The sequence below is a fragment of the Magallana gigas genome, chromosome 7, assembly GCF_963853765.1.
Source record: "Magallana gigas chromosome 7, xbMagGiga1.1, whole genome shotgun sequence".
NCBI lineage: Eukaryota > Metazoa > Mollusca > Bivalvia > Ostreida > Ostreidae > Magallana > Magallana gigas.
The window spans coordinates 47921092-47944010 of NC_088859.1; the positions used below are offsets into that span (position 1 = coordinate 47921092).

General features: G+C 34.6%; 1 protein-coding gene and 1 non-coding gene across 2 annotated transcripts; both read right to left on the bottom strand.

The window, feature by feature from the left end:
• Nucleotides 1-2455: 2455 nt before the first annotated feature.
• On the bottom strand, nt 2456-12717 carry LOC105348951 (protein mono-ADP-ribosyltransferase PARP12). The gene is made up of 8 exons (XM_011458574.4): nt 11650-12717; nt 11406-11538; nt 9889-10167; nt 9422-9611; nt 8986-9209; nt 8730-8889; nt 8421-8560; nt 2456-6312 (listed from the first exon to the last, which is right to left on the bottom strand). Exons 1-8 carry the CDS (start codon nt 12638-12640, stop codon nt 5898-5900), a joined length of 2532 nt encoding a protein of 843 aa, XP_011456876.3. The 5' UTR covers nt 12641-12717; the 3' UTR covers nt 2456-5897.
• Nucleotides 12718-22806: 10089 nt separating this feature from the next.
• On the bottom strand, nt 22807-22879 carry Trnak-cuu (transfer RNA lysine (anticodon CUU)). The gene has a single exon. It is a non-coding gene; the product is annotated as a tRNA-Lys (tRNA).
• Between the last annotated feature and the right edge of the window lie 40 nt (nt 22880-22919).

Here is a 22919-nt window from a genome sequence, read left to right on the forward strand (position 1 = left end):
TCCTTAATTTGGTGCAGGGAATTCAAGTTTATTAAAATGAAGGGCCGCGCCCTCTTTCAATTAAGGAATGTTTTTAATTTTTGCCCAGATTATCCGATATAACCTGGTTTGAGGTAGTGCACGCTTTATAATCCGTGAAAAAGTTAGCTGCAGGTCTGAAAAAATTCGGATGGACGACCTGGGAGCTACAGTGCCTCCCATAGTAAAAAACTGCAATTTACGGCGCACAAAAAATTGCGCAAGTTTTGGACTGATTAACCTTATTTTCACACACATTCTGTGAAAACAATTAGTACCATTAAATTCTTCAGACAATTTACTACTAGTATTGTTATTTCACTTGCCTTAGACTTTCTCTGAAACATGCTAACCGAAAATAAAGTGTATTAATTCACGTCGAGATCGAGAGTCGCCATTTTTACATGTAAACAAACTGCACCACTTCACTTTACGGGGCTGGTGATGGTGTTTAAAAGAATATCAGAGGCAAGTAAAGTGACGATATCTGTAGTAAATTGTCCGAGGAATTTTTGGGAATCAAATATTTGTACAAAATATGTACGGAATTGAGATTAATCAGTCCAAAACTAGCGCAATTTTTTGTGCGCCGTAAATTGCAGATTTTTAGTATGGGAGGCACTGTAGCTCCCAGGTCGTCCATCCAAATTTTTTCAGACCGGGAGCTACAGACCTGCAGCTATGAAAAAGTGTGCTCTGCCTTAGACCAGGTTATATCGGATAATCTGGGCAAAAATTAAAATCATTCCCTATAATTAAATTAAAAGTTAAAAGAGAATCAATTATTAAAGATAGAAATTGTTTATTTTTGCATAAAAACTCTAACACGCGCATGAATATATATGAGGTTGTCAAGGGGGCGTGGCTACATAGCTAACCATGTTATACAAAATAATTTTTTTCTGTGTGTTTAGCCAATCGAAATGCTTGTTAAAAATGAAATTAAATTATATGGAGATTAAATTGAGAATTATTTTTAAAATGTTGATACCTTTCAAAAATCCTCTCAAAAGCCAAATATAGCCAGAAAAGTTTAAATGTGTGATGTGGAAGCATCCTCAGGTAGTGTAGATTCAAGTTTGATTAAACATGATCCCAAGTGCGGTCACAATGCAGAGTCTAATTTTTGCAGAGGAGTGCATAGACAAAAACCATAAATCTTCGGGATTCAGGGCTATGATTTCATGAGAAAAAATTATTTTGTTCTTGTTCGGAATTTCCTGTTGCAATTAGGGATTATTTCACAAATTCATTTTAAATTAATGATAACGCAAGTGACTAATTGAATTTGACAATAAACAAATGCAGTGATAAGATAAAAGACACCTTCCAGCTAAGAATCGCCAGTGCCTTAGAATGTTTGAAACATTTAATAGAATTCAAAGAGCAAATGCAAATATTGAACGGCTCTCTCTAGGGCCAATGTAAGCATTGGACATCTCGATCTAGAGCCACTGCAGGCACTGAACAACTCTCTCTAGAGCTAATGTAAGCATTGGACATCTCTCTCTAGAGCCAATGTAAGCATTGAACGACTCTCTCTTGAGCCAATGTAAGCAGTGAACAACTCTCTCTAGAGCCAATGTAAGCATTGGACATTTTTCTCTAGAGCCAATGCAGGCATTGAATAACGTTTTTCTAGAGCTAATGTAAGCATTGGACATCTCTCTCTAGAGCCAATGTAAGCATTGAACGACTCTCTCTTGAGCCAATGTAAGCAGTGAACAACTCTCTCTAGAGCCAATGTAAGCATTGGACATCTTTCTCTAGAGCCAATGCAGGCACTGAATAACGTCTATCTAGAGCCAATGTAAGCATTAGACATCTCTCTCTAGAGTCAATGTAAGCATTGAACGACTCTCTCTTGAACCAATTTAAGCAGTGAACGACTCTCTCTAGAGCCAATGTAAGCATTAGACATCTCTCTCTAGAGCCAATGTAAGCATTGGACATCTCTCTCTAGAGTCAATGTAAGCATTGAACGACTCTCTCTTGAACCAATGTAAGCAGTGAACGACTCTCTCTAGAGCCAATGCAGGCACTGAAGGACCATATATAAAATCAGTTACTTAGTCAGCACTAAAACTTAATCTGAATGATTTCTCAACAAAGCAAAAAAGACATTGCACGATTTGATGACCTGGTGCAGACATTTTTATGTACTTTGTAACTCTTGTTTAGCTAATTTGGGTAAGGCGTCAGCTCGTGGCAGTTTAAAAGATTACATAATACAAATATAGTATAAGATACCACTAGAGGCAGGATCAATTTTATATAGAAATATATTTGATCCAAAATTGGATAGTATAAAATCTAACTCTTGGATGCTTTGAGTGTCATGCACACATCGCCTTTAAATTCTCATTCTCTCTCTCTCGTCATATTGCACAATGAGTGCACTAAATATTAAGTTTAAGAACAAGGACAACATTAGATATAAAACGGCCAAATGTTTAATTGAAATTTTAGTCAGCAAAGTCAGAATATAATAAAAAAGATTTCTATAATTTGAAAAGTGTTTTGTATACACCAAGTACATACAGTGACCCTTTCAAGAACAGTGTCTTTCACATATGAACCCTCCAAAAATGTTGGAACTGTCAAGATGTAGCTTTACACATAGAATACCATAACAACAAACTATAGATTGCTCTCTATCTACACGCTACACAAGGCTGCAACCCTTGTGCATTTCATATATTATCAAAATTTCTCAACATCTCAACTGTATATGCTGGTGTTTGGAAAAAAACTGCATGATTCCTAAAGAAAATTCTTCAGTATTTATTCAAATACATTTAAAAACAAAATTATAAATAAACTTGTCTTTATTCTTAATAAATTAAGATATAAATGCTTTAGCTTAAACTTGTTATAAATGGATCTAATTTAATTTTTTTTTTTGGTGGAAAATACAACTTTCTTGTACCAAGTATATTAACAAAAATTTCAATTTATGGTGGATATTGTATCTTGAGTGGTCATTAGCCTCAATGAATTTCTTTTTTTTTTCTAGTTCTGAAGTTGACTCTGCAGAAGATTTAATAATTTAAGTGTTGAAATTTCTTGTATTAAATGGTTTCAAAAGGATGAAAAGTAATATTCATTATATTTAGTACATGTACTTATAATACTTTTTTTTTCAATTTTAATGTGGTTTTATTTTTTTGCCTAGTTAAATGGTAAACAATAGTAATATTTGAATGAAATAGGATTTTTGTTATCATTTACATTAACATCTTTTTGTTAGGATAACCATACCTAACCAATAATCTTTCTGATGCATGCTTTGATTTTTTTAATGCCATCTCTATTTTATACTTTATTTTATTTTTCCGAAACATTGCTTTCTATCTATTAATCACACATTGCAGAGAGAGTCATTTTACAAAGAGTACTATGATGAGAAATGTTTGATAACAATTGCTCTTTTAAATTTTATGTCATTTTTTCTTTGTTCTTTTTCAAGTGAAAAAAAATATATATATTAACAATATTATAAAAATCTCAAATAAAACAAAAAATAAAACTGGACTGCATAACACAATTCTCAAAAACACTGGGAGCACAGCGCAGACAAAAACATGTCTGGATCTTAAAGCATCCCAATGCAAAATGTACATAACTAAATAGTTTCCCTTCAATGCATTCCCGCTTTACATCATTCTATGTTGAGATTCAAGACAATGTAAACTGATGGAAAGGAATTCATTAAAACCATTACAAATTTCAACATACTGATACATTTTTGGGTTTTTTTTTAAATACTCTTCTCTATTATTATAATTTAGTTATTTCTATTTGAATTCCTTTGCATCAGAGTTAAAAGGTTAAAATAAATACTACATTACACCGTGTCATACAACAGCACACTGAGGAATCGCCCACCCATTCATTAGAAAATACCAACATCAATCTTCAATAAAAAAAAAAAACAACCTCTAATCATATAAAAATGCACATTAAAAAACTTAACATTTCATTTAATTGATATTCCCATTATATAAAATGAACCTGACCCAAACTAAAAAGAATCCACAAAAAACAATTTCAACCAAAGAAAATTTTTACATTCCCTGCCAAAAAATATCCCTCCTACTATCCCCCCCCCCAAAAAAAAATTGCCTATCAATTATCACCCTTAATCACAAAATATACATCGATGAACATAGTATTTCATATCAAATGCCTTTACATACAATGTATGTTGTTTTTTTTTAAGTTTTTGTTTAAGAGTATATGATTAAAATTTTCTCACCATATTTACACAGTAACAAATAAGGAAAAAGGAATCAAAAACTCAAATACTATCACATAAACATGACTGCAGTAATGGAGTCCACTCTCCAGATTTCTATTAACAGTTAAACATGCTTTTATATAGTCACAGTTTTAATTAGAAAAATATCATCAAAAATGTGGAGTTCATCTGATCTTATTACACAAAATTGCAAAAAAAAAAAAAAACCAAAAAAAAAAAAAACCTCAGATATTATCACAAACATGTCTGTTACACCTATGGGTTGTCCTTTGACATCCTTTGACATGCTCAACATGACTCAGAGACGTGGAAAATTCATAATTAGTGTTTTGGTGAAAATTTCACAGGGACCACATCCACAGAAAAACTTGATGCTACATGTATTAGTAAATGATTGGAGATATCATAGCATATGTTTGATACTGCTGATCTAAACTAATCATGGTAGTTGATAGGCGGAAACATTCCGATTGATTCAGCATAAAAATTACAGTAAAAAAGATATTTCTAAATTTAAAGCCTGAAAAGTACATGTATCTGTAATCAAATTCATGTACACCTGCATCAATTTAATGAATACATACTTTTTTCCTTCAAAAGTTTATATTTGTGTTAAGGTTTGATTTATAGAAACTATTGTCTATGAGAGGTTTATACACTAAACAATCATTTCTTACATTATTTGTTTAATAAGCTTTTCCAATAAAAACACGTGTATGATTTTTTATTACATAGTACTGTAAATTCCTTATTTTATGTGAGTACAATGTACTTAATTCTGCCATTCTGCTGTTTTGTTTAAAATAATGAAAATATAAAATCACAAGCAATGATCTTTTTGTTATTATTTCATATACCGGTAGTTTAAATTGTCTGAAAATTAAAAGCAAGATTCTAAAAGCGAGAGCTGCTTCTTGTCATTTTACACAAACATTAATGCCAGGTGTTACAGTATGTAACTTGAAATTTTATAAAATTCATAAAAGTCGCACAACGTAAACAAGAGATACAAAAAATTTGCCATAAAACACAAATTCAATCAAGGAACGTAACCTATACGATAATGAATGGATTGATATATGTTACAAATATCTCTCGTACTAACTAACAGACAGATTCATAATCTAGGGCCCAACATTTAAAACAGCTAGAACATATAAAACCAAGTGGATCTTTGAACACCTTTATGCATAAACAAGAATGGATGGTGATCAAATATTTGTAACTTCCTTGGACTTATGAGAGTAATTTAGGATGATCAATTTTTTTTCATTTCTATTTTTTTTTATGTATAACATATGAATTATGCATTCTTAAAAAAAATCTTACAGTAAAATACTTCAATTTATACTAAATTGGTACATGATTATGACATATCTTTTTTCTATTGTAAACATGTGTGTCTTAAAACATTACATACAAATGATCATGAAATGTTTGAAACATAGGGAAAAACTTATAAACTGTCACCTTAATATCAGGCAACTTGCCTATGCTGGGCGTTCACAAAATTTGCTTTCTACTACATGTACTTATATGATTAAAATCGGAGCAATCAATCATGGATTTCTGAATTTTGTATCTGACAACCTTTATTTCTTCTCAACAAACTTTTAACTTAGGATCGGTACTTAATGACATATTCCGGGTATACCTGATCAAACGTAAATATGACAAATATATTGGGGTTGCCCATATCATCCACACAAGAATCGTACAGATCGAACAGGTTGGTGGGGGTTTTGTGGGGGGGTCGCACCATAGTGCTTTGACCAAGGGTGTAGTCCCCAGCCAGAACACGCACCAGAAACATCTCCTTGTCTCGGCTTCGGTCTGTGTAGCTATCCGCAAACTTGGCACTCTTTGTAAAGTAGCTTCCTTTGCCGTACTTGGTTCCTGTGGATTGGCCGCTGAATCTGAAGTCGAAGCCCTGCCTACAGATGGCATCTATGTACTTGTGTGATGTTCCATGAAAGAGTTTCTTTTCATTTATATCACCAGATTTCTTCTTCATGCTCATTTTCTCTCTCTTGCTGAAAACATATCATTTGAAATATTCACTTTCCATAATACATGTATAAGGTTTTAAACATGATTACAAGAAAATATAAATACAAGATCACTGAACTCTTACCTAAGAATAAGCAACTCTCTAACAAGAGAGATAACTTCATGTATAATAACACTGTATTAAAATTAAAACGATATAAAAGGGATTTCTGTCAACAAAGTATACTTTTATCCACATTTTAATTTACTGTGAATCATACTTAATCTTCTGGAGGGCATTACAACCAATGTCAAATTATTTTTCAGGCATACATGCCAATTGTTCAAGATAAAAACCAGGGCCAGGGGCCACTTATGTCTCCATTGTGTTGCTGAAGAACAGCTCTACTAAGGGTCCGAGAGGTGGAACCCTCAGAAAATACAAGTGGCATTTTAAAGATGATTTACCTGACATACTTCATCCACAGTTTTCCATTCCTAACCCTCTGCCATTTATCTGTCTTATACTATTCTCTTGACATAGTTCATCCAAAGTTCTCCATTCTCGATCCTTTGCCATATAAATGTCTTATTCTCTATTCTCCTTACCTGATATAGTTCATCCATAGTTCAAAATTTTCTACCCTTTGCCATATAACTGTCTTATTCTCAATTCTCTTTAGTGTTTACCTGACATAGTTGACCAAAGTTCCCCATTCTCTATCCTTTGACATACCGCATAACGGGTAATTTTTACTGCTGTAATTTTTTACGAATTTGTCATAAAATAGGGTGATTTGAATTTTTACGCGTTATTTTTTTACGAATTGGACATGTCCGTAACTGTGGTTAAATGGGGAAATTTCACCATGACTTTGTTACAGTTGACACATACATATACAAATCTTATTAATCAGAAAATCGTTTTTCTGTTAACGATTCCTTATATTTACAGCTAAGGATGTCAAATTGGTCAATTTTTAGTACTCGGTTATTCGGACGTTTTTCCTATCGAGTACCTGGGTACTCGGTAAGAGTGTAAATAAATATGAACAAGTACACTGATAACTGTAAAAACTTGGTCACTTTTGTAGAAATTCCTCCTTATGTTTAAGACAAATGTGATTTAACATGTTTGTCGTCCCCCCCCCCCCCCGTATAGAATAAGCTACATGTAGTTTACTCGCACAGCTGATATTTTACGTTTTTTGAATCTTCAGTTTTTTTTAAATATTTCCAGACCTTTGAAGTTTAGGTCTGTTCAATTTCTCTACTGTGTGCTATCTAATTTATATAATAGACTATATAAACGACAATGTTCAGTGAAAACAAATCATTAAAGTAAGCCAAAAAATAAGGGTCGAAGAGAGCCTAAGGTAACAGGTGCTTGGTCACGATAATTACTATATAAACACTGCCACAGGCGATAACGGTCATTTAGCATATTTAGAGGCGTAGGAAATCCTAATAACTGTATGTACAAGTGCAATGGACGTTTTAAGTTTTAAAACCGATGTTTTAATGCATTATTAAATAAACTTAGAAATATTAAAAAAATATACATCCGAGTATCCGAGTACCGATTTTAGTATTCACTGATACTCTGACGTTCGATCGAGTACCCGGTTAACCGGGTACTCGTTGACATCCTTACTTTATACATTTACCTATATTTCATATGTGATATACACTTTACTTATTCCTATTTATCTGGGTATCATCATTGATGTACACCATGTGCTCGTCTCAGTTCGATTTACCGGGAAAAAAAGAAAGAAAACTCCATTTTAATTTTTTTTTCTCTCTCTTTCTTTCTCTCCCAACCAAAAAAGACTACTAATGTGGATTTATACGTAGTTTTAAAAAATACTCAAGACTGACTGAAAGATCTGAACTTTTATCACCACCTGACCAAAAACGCCCAAATATACCTACATGTACATGTAAATGTACAGCCGTCAGGGACTGAGCTGAAGGTCATGAACATTACTCTCATACGTACGATGTAGAAATTTACGTGCTGTGTTTTTTTACTTCTGTGAAAATTAACGCGTTTAATTTTTACGGATTTATATAACTCGTAAAAATAAGTAAAAATTAGCAGCACGTAAAAAATACCCGTTATACGGTATAACTGTCTTATTCTCCTTACCTGACAAAGTTCATCCACAGTTCTCCATTCTCTATCCTCTCTATACAGGTGATGTACTGGTTGGGGGCCATGGTCTGGTAGAACAGCTCCTTGATTTTCTTCACTTCCTCAGCCAACCGTGGGTCACTATCTCCTGTTATCTGTAATGAAAGTTTAAAAAAATCAATTAACTAATATTGAAACCCTAGTTCTTTATCTATTCACTAGTGGAGTCCTTTCTGGCATTTTAATAGCAAGGCTTGGCAGGTTGGTACTGTAATAACAAATCTTTAAACAATGTTTTCTATGATGTCTACTGTGAGTACTTACTACAGTCCTTTGGAAGTGCTCTATGACGTGTTGCTGGCCTCCCATTCTCTTCATGTGAATCTCCCACTCTGGGGGAATGTAGTTCTGCATGGGGCGAGTCAGTGCTGGTCCGGTTACCCTGGACACCACCTTGCCTGTCTGTGAGCCTGCCTCTGGTGCCCTAAAGTTAAAACAACCATAACATGGTGCTCTTACACTTGGTCCTACATTCTGTTGGCATCATGATTACAGGGTACACTAGCTGAACTGAACCTACTTTTTCTTGTTTCGCTCCATTTCTTTCTCATTGACAAACACTGGTCGTCTACGAACGTTTCTCTGAGTGCCAGACTGCAGATTCTGCTGAAGCATCTGCTCAAAGTCCATGACATACTCGTAGCCCAGGGTATTGAACTGGAGCTGCCCAGTGGGATTCTTCAAATAGTTTTGTTCCATGCTGGAGCTGTCTACCGTGGACTGGTACCTCCCAGATTGGTTACCCTGTTGCATGTTTCATAAAAGATTATTCTAATGCTTGTACTTTGTCACTTTGCTTCATAACTTCATCAAAATCAGATCAAACAAATCATAAAAGTATCATGAATATCCTTAAGTTAATACCTTTCTACAAAAAATTACTAGAACATTGCAAATATACAGAGTGAAAAGTGGTTGGCTTTCCAGAAGTTTCCTCTATGAGGATGTGTCCTTACCTGTCCATACTCCTGCCATTTACCATCCTCACAGTTCCAGTACCACTTCCACACGGTGGCCAGTGGCTGGAACTTCTCCACCTCTGAGGACGGTGTGGATAGGCGGCGTAGTGACATCTGTACCACCACTTGGTTGTTCTCCAGCAGAACTCCCTCCAGAGTGTCAAAGTTTAACTTCAGAACTCCAGTGCTACAAAGGTCAGAACCGTACACAATAACAATCTGGTACTATGATAAAGTTGCAGATAAAGACAAAAATAAAATTCAGTCAAACTTCGTTATCTTGAACTAGATGGGACTGTTTAAAAACTTCGAGATATCCGAATATTCGATATCGAGGGTAAAATACTTCGAAAATAAGTGGTTGGGACTTACAAATCACTTCGATTGTATTTGAGATATCAGTGTTCGAGATATCAAACTTCAACTGCATACAATTTTGTCAACAATTTGTGGTTGATACATACTCGGTTTTCACATAGCATTCGCTTCTGGCTACGTCGCAATAGTTGAACTCCACCTCTACATTGTGATTGTGCTGGAAGTCATCCCACTGATTCAGGGCCTTCTTGCGATACTGCCACTGGTAAGTCATCCCTTTATGGGATTTTCGACAGCTTTTGCCAAATGCACAACGTCCTCTCAGGTGAAAAATACAGATATCAGCTGGAAGGTCATCAGGAGAGGCACTGGCTGAGGCTTCCTCAGATTCCGAGGGGTCGTCATTATCAGAGTCCAACCCTGTTCTGCAAGAGAGATATCAGATAATTTAGTTTTATGAACTTTATAAAGCAAGTGATCTATATTCCCAGTGATTCATTTTGAAAATGGTCTTAATGGGTCTCCTCTTAATCATAACTAAGCAAAACTAATCATCCCAAGCAGAAAAAAATGAGTCCATATTTTATTCCAAAAAGAACATGAACATCAAACAAGATATATTTATTTAAATCAAATTCTAAATGAGCATACTAAGAGACAGGCTAAGTGCCGTCACTGGAACCCTTCCAAGTTTCCTCTGTTTCTTTATTCACACTATCATTTATTTCACATTCTGGATCAGCGTTCCTTTCAGCATGAACCTCTTTGTTGTTATTAACTTCAGATTAACTGCCACTTGTCTACTTTTTCATAAACTCTGATTAATCTATCCTGGTTCTGGAGGAATTTTATCAGTTTTATTCGGTGTCATAGTGATCGACATAAATTTCCCTGCCGAACTGTCATGTATCATTGGATCTAATCGGTAAATTACTAAGTGTTGACCAATTAGATTTCGGCTTTTGAAATGTGTTTTTCATTATTCGGAACATTTCTACAAAGTAGGTTAAGAAAGGAACAATCTATGTTCTGACTTCTTAGCAAGAAAATGTGTATGTGTATTTCTAAATACCGGTACTAGTATTTAATGCGTCCTTTGGGCAGCTCATATAATGAAAGTATGCGTTCTGAACAACATGTGTGCATATTTTACGCAAGACGCACATCAAAATGAATCACTGACACCTATTTTAAAAAGGGTTTATTTTTACTTGTAAGACAAATGAAACATTGAAGTTCCTGTCTCTCCTTTTTCTGGCTTTTATTTTCCATTAGTTTATTGTAAAAAGTAATTTTGCTTGGTTTCTTAGCACACGTACAGGTTTGATGAACTTGTATGTATATACAATGCATATGGCTGTGTGGAGGTGTGCTTAAACAGTTCTTGACAAGAAATTGTATGAACAAAGTTTATCATGCATTTGAGGGACACACGTACAGTAAACGGAAATTTTGTTTAAGGTGAAAAGTGTTTATTACTGTGATAACAATTTCTGTTTAAAAGATTTTGAATGCGCTTAATCTAACCCGTTGTCAACTTGAAAGAAACAACAAAGAATTAATGACACAACATAATCTTAGTCATTAATAAATTGAAAATTTCAATTTTTTTAAATATAAAATGCTAATCAAGTGATCTTTTTAAACCTAGAGAGCATGATACCTGTAAGGATCCTTGCTGTGAGCAGAGGCCTGACTGCTGGCGTCATCTCCTATATCTATCTCCACATTACGAATCTCTTGCAAAATCTCTTTCGGAGTTCTGTTTGTGTTGATTCCATATTTGTTTAGGATTTCTAAGATATAAATTCATTTGTGATCAAAGTTAGTATTTACTGAACAGAACCAACAAATAGGAAATAATAGAGTTTCTTAAACATGGTTGTTGTTAAACACCTTGCACAAACCTTTAACTTGCGGATCAAATACATCGTGGCCTCGCTTGCATCTTTTCCCAAATCTACACTGTCCTATAACATAAAACTTGCAGATGTGTAAATAAGGACATGATTTTCCATCCTCCTGCGCCCGGCATCCTACGTTTATGTTATAGAATTTGCATATACTTGGCATGGTGGTTCTTCCACGGCTCTCTGTGGTTCGAAATAGACTTTTTATGCTGTGAACACTTAAATGCTCTAACATGTTTTGTCTTAGTAAAGACATATTATGTGGTGATGTCAAGTCATGACCAAACAGACAGTTCTTTCCCTGTTTTTCCACTCTACAACTGTTTGACAACAGGTAAAACTTGCAGATGTGTAGTCCATCACACACTGGGATCCCAGGGCACTGTCCCTGTTTAGAGCAATGTTCCTTGCATAGTCCCAGCTTTGTGCAAACTGTTACAATGTGATCTTCTGTCCCTTCCTTAGCATAAACAGTAAAATTATTTGGATAGTTACTCAAGATCTCTATGAGTTGCTTTTCACTCAACCTGACAATGTGTGGGGCTAGCTGTTGGGAGAGTTCAGCTGCAGTGATTGGTTTCTTGTGTTGACAGAGAATTTCTATGGATTTCCTGACAATGGATTGGTTAAAATCTTGTCCAGAGGACGACGGTTGATTGGACTGAGGTTGTTGTACCAATGGTTGCTGTTGAACTGTTGGCAGAGATTGTGGCGGTTCATAGACTTCGGTGGCAACAGGTGGTTGAATCTGTTGTACTGGTTGTTGATACTGCATATATTGGTATGGCTGCATTTGGTGTTGGTACTGCATTTGTTGTGGAATTTGGGCCTGGGGTTGTAATTGGAATTGTGGTACATTATTAAAGTCACCAATCGGACGCACCTGCTGAGGAATCTGTGCGACCTGCATTGGCATTCCAGGAACCATTTGTCTCATAAAGTTTTGAGGTCCTGTTCCACCAGGCAAAACATAGTGGTTGAATGACATTTTCCACGTTTATACCCCTCACTAATGACGACGCGTTCAAGCCATACCTTCCTTATTTAGAAAGAGAAAGTATAACGGAATTTCCGGTCTTGTGATATTGCGTCATTTAGGTAGGTAGTTCGTGAAATGGGTTTGTTAAGGCCCGAAAAGTTCGTTTGAGCTCGCTTGCATTGCACTTTTTACAGCTGTATGAATAAAAATTATCAAGCGTATATGGTATCTGAATACAGAATTATTTGTAATACTTGGCCACATTATGTATTCATAATTATTTTATTAGGGAAAGAATGTTATGTTCTATTTATTCCCCTCAAAATAATGAAGATACGATGCACTTACTCCTTTCCCTTTAATTTTGAATTCTTTGTACTGTTTTAATTTGGCGTTGGATTTGCAATTATAAAAAGAATATATTGAGACGTCATTAGTTAAAGAAATTATATTAGAATGCATTGGCGGATCCAGAGGGGTGGGTTCCGGGGGTCGGAACCCCCCTTTCTCTGGGACATATGAATTTTTTGGAAAACTTGTAATGCCTATTTAAAGGCAATTTTTCCCATATATACTATAAATACTTTAATTATCTCAAATAAATGCTTTTAAAATTGCTCATTTAAAGAATTTCTTATGCGGGTTATGCTATTTTTCTGGAATGCTAGCTACCTTCATATCTGAACAAACGAAGCTTTTTTTTGTTTTGTTTCCAAGAATCGGAAGTTACATTACAGAAATACCGTGTAAGGGGTTTATATGTAAACCATTATGTAAATGAACAACTTTTCAAAACTTTCTTGAATTTGATCGCATCTGTACTAGTGCCGGGTGATGTTGCGCACCCATTACAGAGGTCACACCAAGTTCCCTGGGACGACTATTGCTTTTACCATTGTATTACACATGTACAATCTATTCAGCAGATAAAGTATCCCCATTTTTTGTCATATCCTATCATTTAGACCTTTATTTAAGAAGGCAATCGATAGAAATCAAAATTGATAAATAGTTAAGAATTTAAACATCAAAGACATAAAAAAATTACCAAAAAATTCATATTTATAATAGCTTGTCGTAATAAGTCTGGATCATTTTTTTAGTGTTTCTTTCTATTAAGCATAGACGCACGTTCTCATTGCTGGAGACTTGAGTTTTTTTCTAAGGCTAGAAATTGTGCAAATCTTCTTTACCTAACCCAAAACGCTTAATAAATGCAGTGCACTCTGATATTAAAATAGGTATGAAATACATGTAGATATTGACGAGATAACTGTTAATTAAATTTACGCACGGAAAACATTTAAAAGGCCTTGTTTATTGACAAATAATGAATTTTGCATGTATTGATTATCATCAATTTGAACCCCCCCTTTTCCAAATTGCTGGATCCGCCTCTGGAATGTATCTGATTGTGTGTCCAGCTACAAAATAGCCGGGATCTCATTTAGCGCCTTTGGTTCATTCTCTCCATGCACAAAAACCCTGCCTTCTGTGAAACCATACAATTAAATATGAAATGCAATGCCATATGCTGCAATAGGCATTGTCCCTTGGTGCCTTATATGGTCAGGCCAACAAAACACAGTTTTCGCCCTCTATATAAAATTCTTTACTTCCACTCACTGTCCTACCTTGAAAATATATCACAAATGTATAATTATTTATTACATATATACTATTAATACCGATAAATCGGAAGAATACTGTCTTTTGTTTTATATATTCTAAACGTCATTGGTACTTGAAGATTACCAATTTGTTTTTATTTTTTCTCAGTTAAGCTTCGCTAATTAATAATCAACGAAAATTCCTCAAAAAATCCCGGAAATCATCTGGATTTTTGTCAATCAATCACGCTAACGGGATCTATAGTATATTTTTCCACAATATCACATTTGCATGAATAAACTCAGAAAAGATAATACAAATACGGGTAAATATTTATTGGAAATTTGCTTTATTTTCTGTTCATTTATTTTGAAAAAAGTACATCAATCAACCAAGTTTGTTTAAAATTTAATAGGACCCGACACTCTGACCACATAATGCGTTTTTATTAAATGAGCTATTATGGAAGTGTATAGTGTTTCGGCGGTTTTTAAAGAGAAAAGTGAGTTTTTGCTCTTAATTAAGGTCCGCCTCATCAGGGGTCCACCTTATAGGTCACACATTATTGTAATCGAGAGTGAGTTATTAATTCGCCTAGATGTTTTTGTGTTTACTGTAGGCGATTATTGATTCAATGTTAAACATTTCTTTTCAGATTGGGTCTTTTGGCAGAAGCTTCCAGTGTTTAAGAAGACCCTTAATATGAGGGTTTTATTTAGTAATCATGACATTTGGTTGGCGCTGTTTGCTATCCGTAGCTTTTTTATGTAAATACATTGGCGGATCCAGGGGGGTCCAGGGGTCGGAAACCCCCCCCCCCCCTTTCTCTGGGACATATGAATTTTTTGAAAACTTCTTATGCCTATTTAAAGGCAATTTTTCCCATTTATAATATAAATACTGTAATTATCTCAAATAAATGCTTGAAATTGTTTATCTAAAGATTTTCTCACAACGTACCGTAATTTACATGTATTTCTGATAATATGTTTTACGGTGCTACCGTTCTGGCGAGCGCAGCAAGAATTACACATACCTTGCATCATTGTCAACTTATAGTTTTATTTAGGTATCAACGAACGTCAAAAATTTTTTGAGAGTATTGCTCTACAATGAGTATGCCAAAGGTACTAATTTCAATGGTCATGATACATACAGCGCAACCCCCTACCCAGAGAGAGAGAGAGAGAGAGAGAGAGAGAGAGAGAGAGAGAGAGAGAGAGAGAGAGAGAGAGAGAGAGAGAGAGACCGTTACCTGTTTGTAGGTGTGTAATTTCCCACTTTTAAATTTAATGGTCTGACTATATGCAATATCTACATAATTTTTTTTACCTGTTTATTGTTTCATTTTATTCCTTTTTATTTAGTTCAAAATGTCCTATTGTTTATTTCCTCCCTACTCATATACTTACCTGCCTACTGCACGGTATATGCATGCACAATTACTTTAAAAATGGATCGATATGACTCTATATTAAAAAAAGATCAAAAACAAATCATATGTCAGTGAGGCAGGTATCGCAGACTATACTGAAATATAGCCAGTACACTCATTACAGATGTTTGATCCACCTCTAAATTTATCGCGGGAAATATAGCGCGAGTGCACTGTGACGTCATCCATGACTTTGTTCGTCTTTGTTTACGTTTTTCGACTCAATACGAAGGTATGGAAGCATGTAACAAATCTTTTGAGTCTCGCCAAAGCATATGCCGTACTCAAAACGTGTCTTCAAACTTTAAGTCACCGTAAATTACGAGTTAAAAGTCGGCCATTTTTGGCATAGCACCACGGGTGTAAACATTAGAGAGCATTATGGGACGTAGACAAAAAATTTTGTTTGATGAACTGTAGGTTTAGCTCGTTCTTTTTCCCGCGCACACTGGTTCTTAGAGCTCGCTTCGCTAGCCGGCGCTGCGCGCCGGCGAGCTGCGCTCGCTATTAAGAAACCATAACATTTTTCTCGAAAAAAAGTACTCCCCTTCAGCATCAGGCCCCGGGGCCATAAAAGTTAGACGAGCTCACTTTTGATCTCAGTCTCACTTTTACAAAAGGAATATATAGTGGAAAAGTGAGACTGAGATCAAAAGTGAGCTCGTATACGTTTTATGGCCCCGGGCCCAGGTGTTCACTTCCATGAGTAAACATACAGTTTGAACTGATAAGCCATCGAGAAAACGTCGGACGTTCAAGTACGAGTACACACATTCGTTTTACTTTGAAAAGCTGGTTTCAAATGTATTAATTGTTTAATTAACTTAATTAATTATAATAAAAAGGTTTTACTTCGTTTCATACGAAAAAAAAGAAAAATACAGAGAAAATTAAACCCGCTTACGCGGGTTATGCTATTTTTCTGGAATGCTACCCACATGAAACACAAAAGAAAGCCTTTTTGTTTTGTTTCCAAGAATCGGACAAAAATACCGTGTAAGGGGTTTATGTGTAAACCATTATGAAAATGCACAAATTTTCAAAACTTTCCTGAATATGATCGTATCTGTACTATACTCTGTCCCAAGATAACCTCAAAACCTCCCGACTTGCCGGACAGATCGTATAGAGCATGTCTCTCGTCAGGTTCTAATATTTGATTCAAATCTGTGATTTTCCTATTTACATGGCCTGATTTGTTCAGTTCAGTTCAGTTCAGTTCAGTTTATTTCACTCAACACCATATAATGGTACAAGAGGTACATAAGAAGAACAAACATATTTACATATATACAATATAGTTGTAAAGTTCATGAAAGTAAGTGGGGTGAACGAACAGTATGATTAATTTTTGAAATAAAGAAACACAATTTTCTTAATGTGATATAATCGACTGAAGACATGATTTCATAGAACTTTTTAGTGTTAGGAGAAGAACAGTAATATGTATCTAAAAACTGACTTCGTAATTTACTTAATGCCTTGCATTCTAATATAACATGAAATTCATCACCAATTTTGTTACAATTACACAAATTACAATAACGTTTACTTCTTTCAACAATACCCCACCTTCCTATTTCAACAGGAAGATGATGATTTGTAGTTCTAAACTTAACTAATGTTTTTCTTAATTTACTGGGTAACAAGAGTAAGTAGCGTTCACATTCAAAATTTGTTTTATAAATACTTTATATAACACCCTTAGTCGATTCATGAATATCGTTATGCCATTTTTGTAAAAATTGATCTCTTAACCTTTGGTTAATAGTTGTCTTAATCCAACTGGGGTTATAATGGTACGATTCATGATCACACCATAAATTTGAAAGCCCGCATTTATCTAAAACATTTTTTAAAGAGCATAGCCATGGATTTGATATTTGTCCCTTATCAAAAAGAATACGTACATACATATATATGATTTTGCTTAACTTGTTTTCACTGCTATTGATAATGTTGGCCCAGAATGAAATCATTCTAGTAAAAATGGTTATATACAGAGGAAATCGTCCAGTTTCACCATATACCATGTAACTAGGTGTACAACTTTTCAGATTAAGTATATGTTTCAAATATTTTAAATGGACACGTTCAATAATCTCAATATTTTCATTACCCCAAACTTCGCATGCATACAATAAAACTGGTACAACAATTTTATCAAATAAATCTAATTGACAATCAATAGGTAAATTAAAAGTTCTTATCTTCCTTATAACTCCGTACATGGATTTCTGTGCTTGCTCACATAGCCGTTTTTTTTTTGCTTTGAAAAATGAACCTGTTTTTGAGAAAATTACACCGAGATAATTAAATTCCTTAACTATTTCAATAGGTAAACCATTATATGAAAAGACATATTTGGGTTGACGACCTTTAGAAAATACAACAATTTTTGTTTTACAAATATTAACAGTAAGTTTCCACGTATCACAGTATCTATAGAATTCATTAAGGGCAAACTGTAAATCGTTTGCAGACTCCGCTAAAATAACAGTATCGTCTGCATAAAACAGGATAAACATTTTTAAATATAAAAAAAGTTCCTTAATTTTCAATTCCCTCAGTAATTGTAGACAGTCCAGTTACGTTTTTATCTAACAAATAATCTTCTAGATCATTTATATACAAAGAAAACAAGAATGGAGATAAACTTTCTCCTTGTCGTACACCGACATTACAAGTAAAAAGATCAGATGAAAAACCATTAATACATATTTTTGATTTTATACCTTTGTACATGTTTTTTATGTATGTAAAACATTTACCATTTATTCCACTTTTAAGAAGTTTGTACAAGAGCCCATCCCTCCATACTGTACCAAAAGCTTGTTTGAAATCTACAAATGCACAGAATAATTTCTTTTTACTGTTGATCAGTGTGTGTGTTAAAAACTGCAGAACTAGAATTTTGTCAAGTGTGGAAAATCCTTTCCTAAATCCCGCCTGACTTTCCTTAATAAGTGAAATATCATCTGCAAAATGTTCAATGCGTTTTCCTAAAATATTAGTAAATACTTTCCCTATGGTCTATAATTTTCTGGATTAGATGGGTCACCCTTATTTTTATATATGGGTCTAATAATGCCTATTAACCATTCCTCTGGGACAATACCAGTATCAAGAATAATGTTGAACAAGTTTTCATACAGTGGTAAAAAATTAGACATTGTAGTTTTAATGTGTTCGTTCATAACATTGTCATAGCCAGGAGCTTTGTTGTTTTTTAAACTATTAATTGAATTCACAATCTCCTCCCTAGTGATAGGGCTATTAAGTAACTCATTCACCGTATCCGATTGATCAATAATATTATCACATGTTTCAGCGCCTTGTAAAATGCGACGAGTTAGATTTGCATCGTGTAAATATATAGGGCTAAATGACATTTTGATGGCAGCACCAAACAGCATTTACAAAACCATTACAGCGCCCTGTTATAGCTCTGGAGTTCTAATTCCCAAAGTGTTAGAGGGCGCAGCTTCGAGCAGCTTGGTAAATCATTTTTATTAATTGGTAAATTGTTTATTAAACGAAATATATTGCGGTGCCTGGTCGAATTACAATACGACTGATGAATGTGGGTTACATTTGGTGTTCATAATTCCTGAAACTTCCTATTATTTATTGGTTTATTTAATTTATTTGCAAATCGTATTTATTGTATTCCCAATTTTGCCATATTGCAACCATGCAGTTAAGCAGGTGGATCATCCTTTAAACCCACTGACATTTATATCAATCATAAAACTTTTGATCTACTCTGCCCCTCTCTTGTACCTTGGCTAGCGAAGAATATAAGAATATATATATATATATATATATATATATATATATATATATATATATATATATATATATATATATATATATATATATATATATATATATATGCAAAATAAGAGAGATGGCATGTTCTCTCCTTGATGTGTTGTTCCAAGGTTACACAGACCATAGGCGTCGAAACCGGGGGGGGGGGTGTAAGGGGGCTTATCCCCCCCCATCACTTTTTTTGCAAAGTTAGACCGAAGTATTAGGCACATAGCATCCGGGAGGGGTCAGCCCCCCCAACACGGATTAGGAATTTCATGATTTGGGGGATTACATTGGGTTTTTTTCTTGCTTGTCAAGATTACAATGGTGTAACGTTGTATATAACTAGTATTTATCTACAGTAACTGTGCAAGCTGTCTAAATCAGTTGTAACTCTGCAAAGTTCGTGGTCCCTCGTAGCAAACACCCCCCCCCCCTCTATCTCCACTCTCACTAATCTTGAGCTTCGGGGAAGGTTTACGCGGACTCCGTGCCGTTGCTGATACCCGTGGACAGTCTATGCGCAATTTGACATAGAAACGTTTCATAACTGGGTCCAATTCCTTCCCAGAATTCCAATTTACGCAAGCGCATTTAAAGTTTCATCCCAATTTTTTAGTCAGGCCGCAGGCAGACACTGCGGACTGACAAAGATAGAAGAAAGGCGAGTTTCGTCATTCGATCTTAATTTTTGACTAGATACTTGCAATTGACCATTGTAGATATATTTCAAAAGGTAAGACATTTGTCGGATGTACCACTTTTAATAACTTTATACCACAAAGGCATAAACCTTTGCGCCATACAGTTTGTGTTAAAGCAATAAGGGCACAGAACAAATTCTTTTTGAGATTCATTAGCGTTATCATTTGCAACAATATTATGTTGTCAAGTTAATAATTTTAAATCATCAGAAAAAAATTCAAGTCGATTCCATATAATTAACAATGTAATTTTGTCGGTGACTCTCAGGCTGTGCTGGGTCGCATTGGTTCGGAAGTCACGTGCTCAGTTTCTAGATCAAAATGCGCATCGTCGTATTGGAAGACTCATGAATCTTGGGCAGTTATCACTGGTCCGTTATTTTTTTTTTACCTCATAATTCATCTGTTATCCGTGTAAATGTTACATTAATGATTCGCGGGTAATCTAATCTATTCTTAACTACACTATAACTCCTCCTAAGGAGAGTCTCCCCACAGCGACCATTGCTTCAAAGGACACCCGGGGAGCAACTTCACTGGAAACATGTGTCCAAGTGTAAATACCGGGGAGATGTTGAATGCAGATTGGGAACATTATTCAGTTGAATTTCAAATAACTACGCATTTTACATGTATTGTACCCTTTCTTGTATTTTTTCTATCTCCTGAAAAAGATGAACTGGTGTGAAATTAAACTTAACAATTTAATTCCTAAGCGTCAAGATGTCAACAATTTAAAGATTTGTTCACAAAAGTCAGGAATTTTGGAGACCAATTCTGACCACGCGGCCTCCTTCGTGTGAATACAGGATTTATCTCTCGAGCCATATCATGGGGGTATTAGACTCGTCCATCTTTTACAATCTATAGGATATTTTGTGCTCCATTTTCATATGAATAACGAGTGAAGGATTAGATTAATTTGTGTGAACATGTACATGAACAGAATTACTGTGTGGATGAGGTGGAGAACAGAGATGAAGAAAAGAAGAGGAGAAGTCGAAGAGGATTATGTAAGTGGTTTAAACTCCCAAAAGCGCTGCGGCACAATACGAGCCAAGCAGACTTCTATCATCGTAATATTTATATGCAGGTAACGTCATTCATGATATACAACTTAATATTTGTATAATATAATAATTAACATATAACTAATAACAAGTTGTCTTTTTGTTAATGTTCTATACAAAAGCTATAAAATTAATACAGGCACAATGCATTAAAGTGGGGGGGGGGGGAAACAAACATTTTTCTTAATTTAACTATACACAAAAGTGAACTGTCTAACATGGACCCCCCCCCCCCCCCCCAAAAAAAAAAAATTAGAAATTGAAGTTATATATACAGGTACAGAACGCCCCCCCCCCCCCGGGTTAGAATTTTCACAATTTTTGAAAAGGTGTAATTTTTAATTAATCAATTTTTTTTTTTTTTTTAACTTTTTGCCTTTATAATTTTGGGATAAGTCCCCCCCCCCCCCCTCCTCCCCCGCACTTTCACAAACGATGCTTCGTGCCTGCAATATATAAATTAAATAAAAATAACGTAACATACATGCATGAATACAGAAAGCCAATCTGTAGACTGCGGATATCAGCGCATAGACTTTTCATTGAATTGGGCAGATATAATAACACACCTAGAACAGAAAGAATATGTAAAAATTGTACACCTAATAGAACTGAAGATGAAGAACATTTTCTTATCCAATCCAGCAAATTTACAAAAGAAAGAGAGGAACTATTTGATTTAATTTCATCTAAAGCAAAACATTTTACTAGTTTGCAAGATAAACAAAAATTATTTTTGGATTTTAAACTGTGAAGAATTAGATATATTAATCTCTCTTGGTAATTTTTTTTTTTTTACAAAAGGCATTGCCTTGATTTGTATTTCCTGGTCAAATATTGTTTTTTTTTACCTTTCAATCATATGATAAACTATTTCAAATTTGTATGTACATTTGTATTTTGACATATTTATGTATGGTGTTTAACATAAAATATACAGAAGACACTGTATAGAGTGTATAGAAACATACATATATAATACTAATTAAATGTTCATGTCTGTCCTAGCTCTTTCAATCATCCAACTTTCCCTCTTGTATATGTTTATTGAATGTTTTATGTACATTGGATGCTGTATGTACAATCTTCATGTTGCCCTTTGAGGGCCCTTAATTGATTAATAAAGAAATTGAGATTGAATTGTACGAGTATGTAGAATCGAATTATAGTATATAAGATGAAATAATTATTGTAGATATCGTTAAACAAATACAAAAGTTTTACTAGTATGTATGTTGCATGATGTGCTTTCTACACGTGTCTCAATTGGAATTTCATGTGGCCTTATAGAAAATCACTAAATAATTGTTAAAAGGGTACCTTAAAGAAATAATTTCTATTCAATTATTCATTGTATTAATCTGTTTCAAAACATTATTCAATTATTTACATGTAAATTGAGGAGAAAAATGCTTGCTGCGAGAGAGAATGAGGGAGTGGGGACATGCACGCCCTCCCAATGCTAACATTACGTGCCTGAAAATGAAAAAATAATATTTGTTAGGAATATATTCTTTGAGAAAAAACGAAAAATGAAATCGCCCAACGTGGGGCTCGAACCCACGACCCCGAGATTAAGAGTCTCGTGCTCTACCGACTGAGCTAGCCGGGCTACTTACTAGTGTCACAGTAGATGACAGACAGTAGAGTAT

Excerpts from the sequence above, each read along its gene's own strand:
- LOC105348951 (XM_011458574.4), bottom strand. The coding sequence starts at position 12,640 with ATGTCATTCAACCACTATGTTTTGCCTGGTGGAACAGGACCTCAAAAC. Across the intron at positions 9,210-9,421 it reads AATGGCAGGAGTATGGACAG|GGTAACCAATCTGGGAGGTA; the intron begins GTAAGGACACAT and ends AACATGCAACAG. Across the intron at positions 8,890-8,985 it reads ATGGAGCGAAACAAGAAAAA|GGCACCAGAGGCAGGCTCAC; the intron begins GTAGGTTCAGTT and ends TTTTAACTTTAG.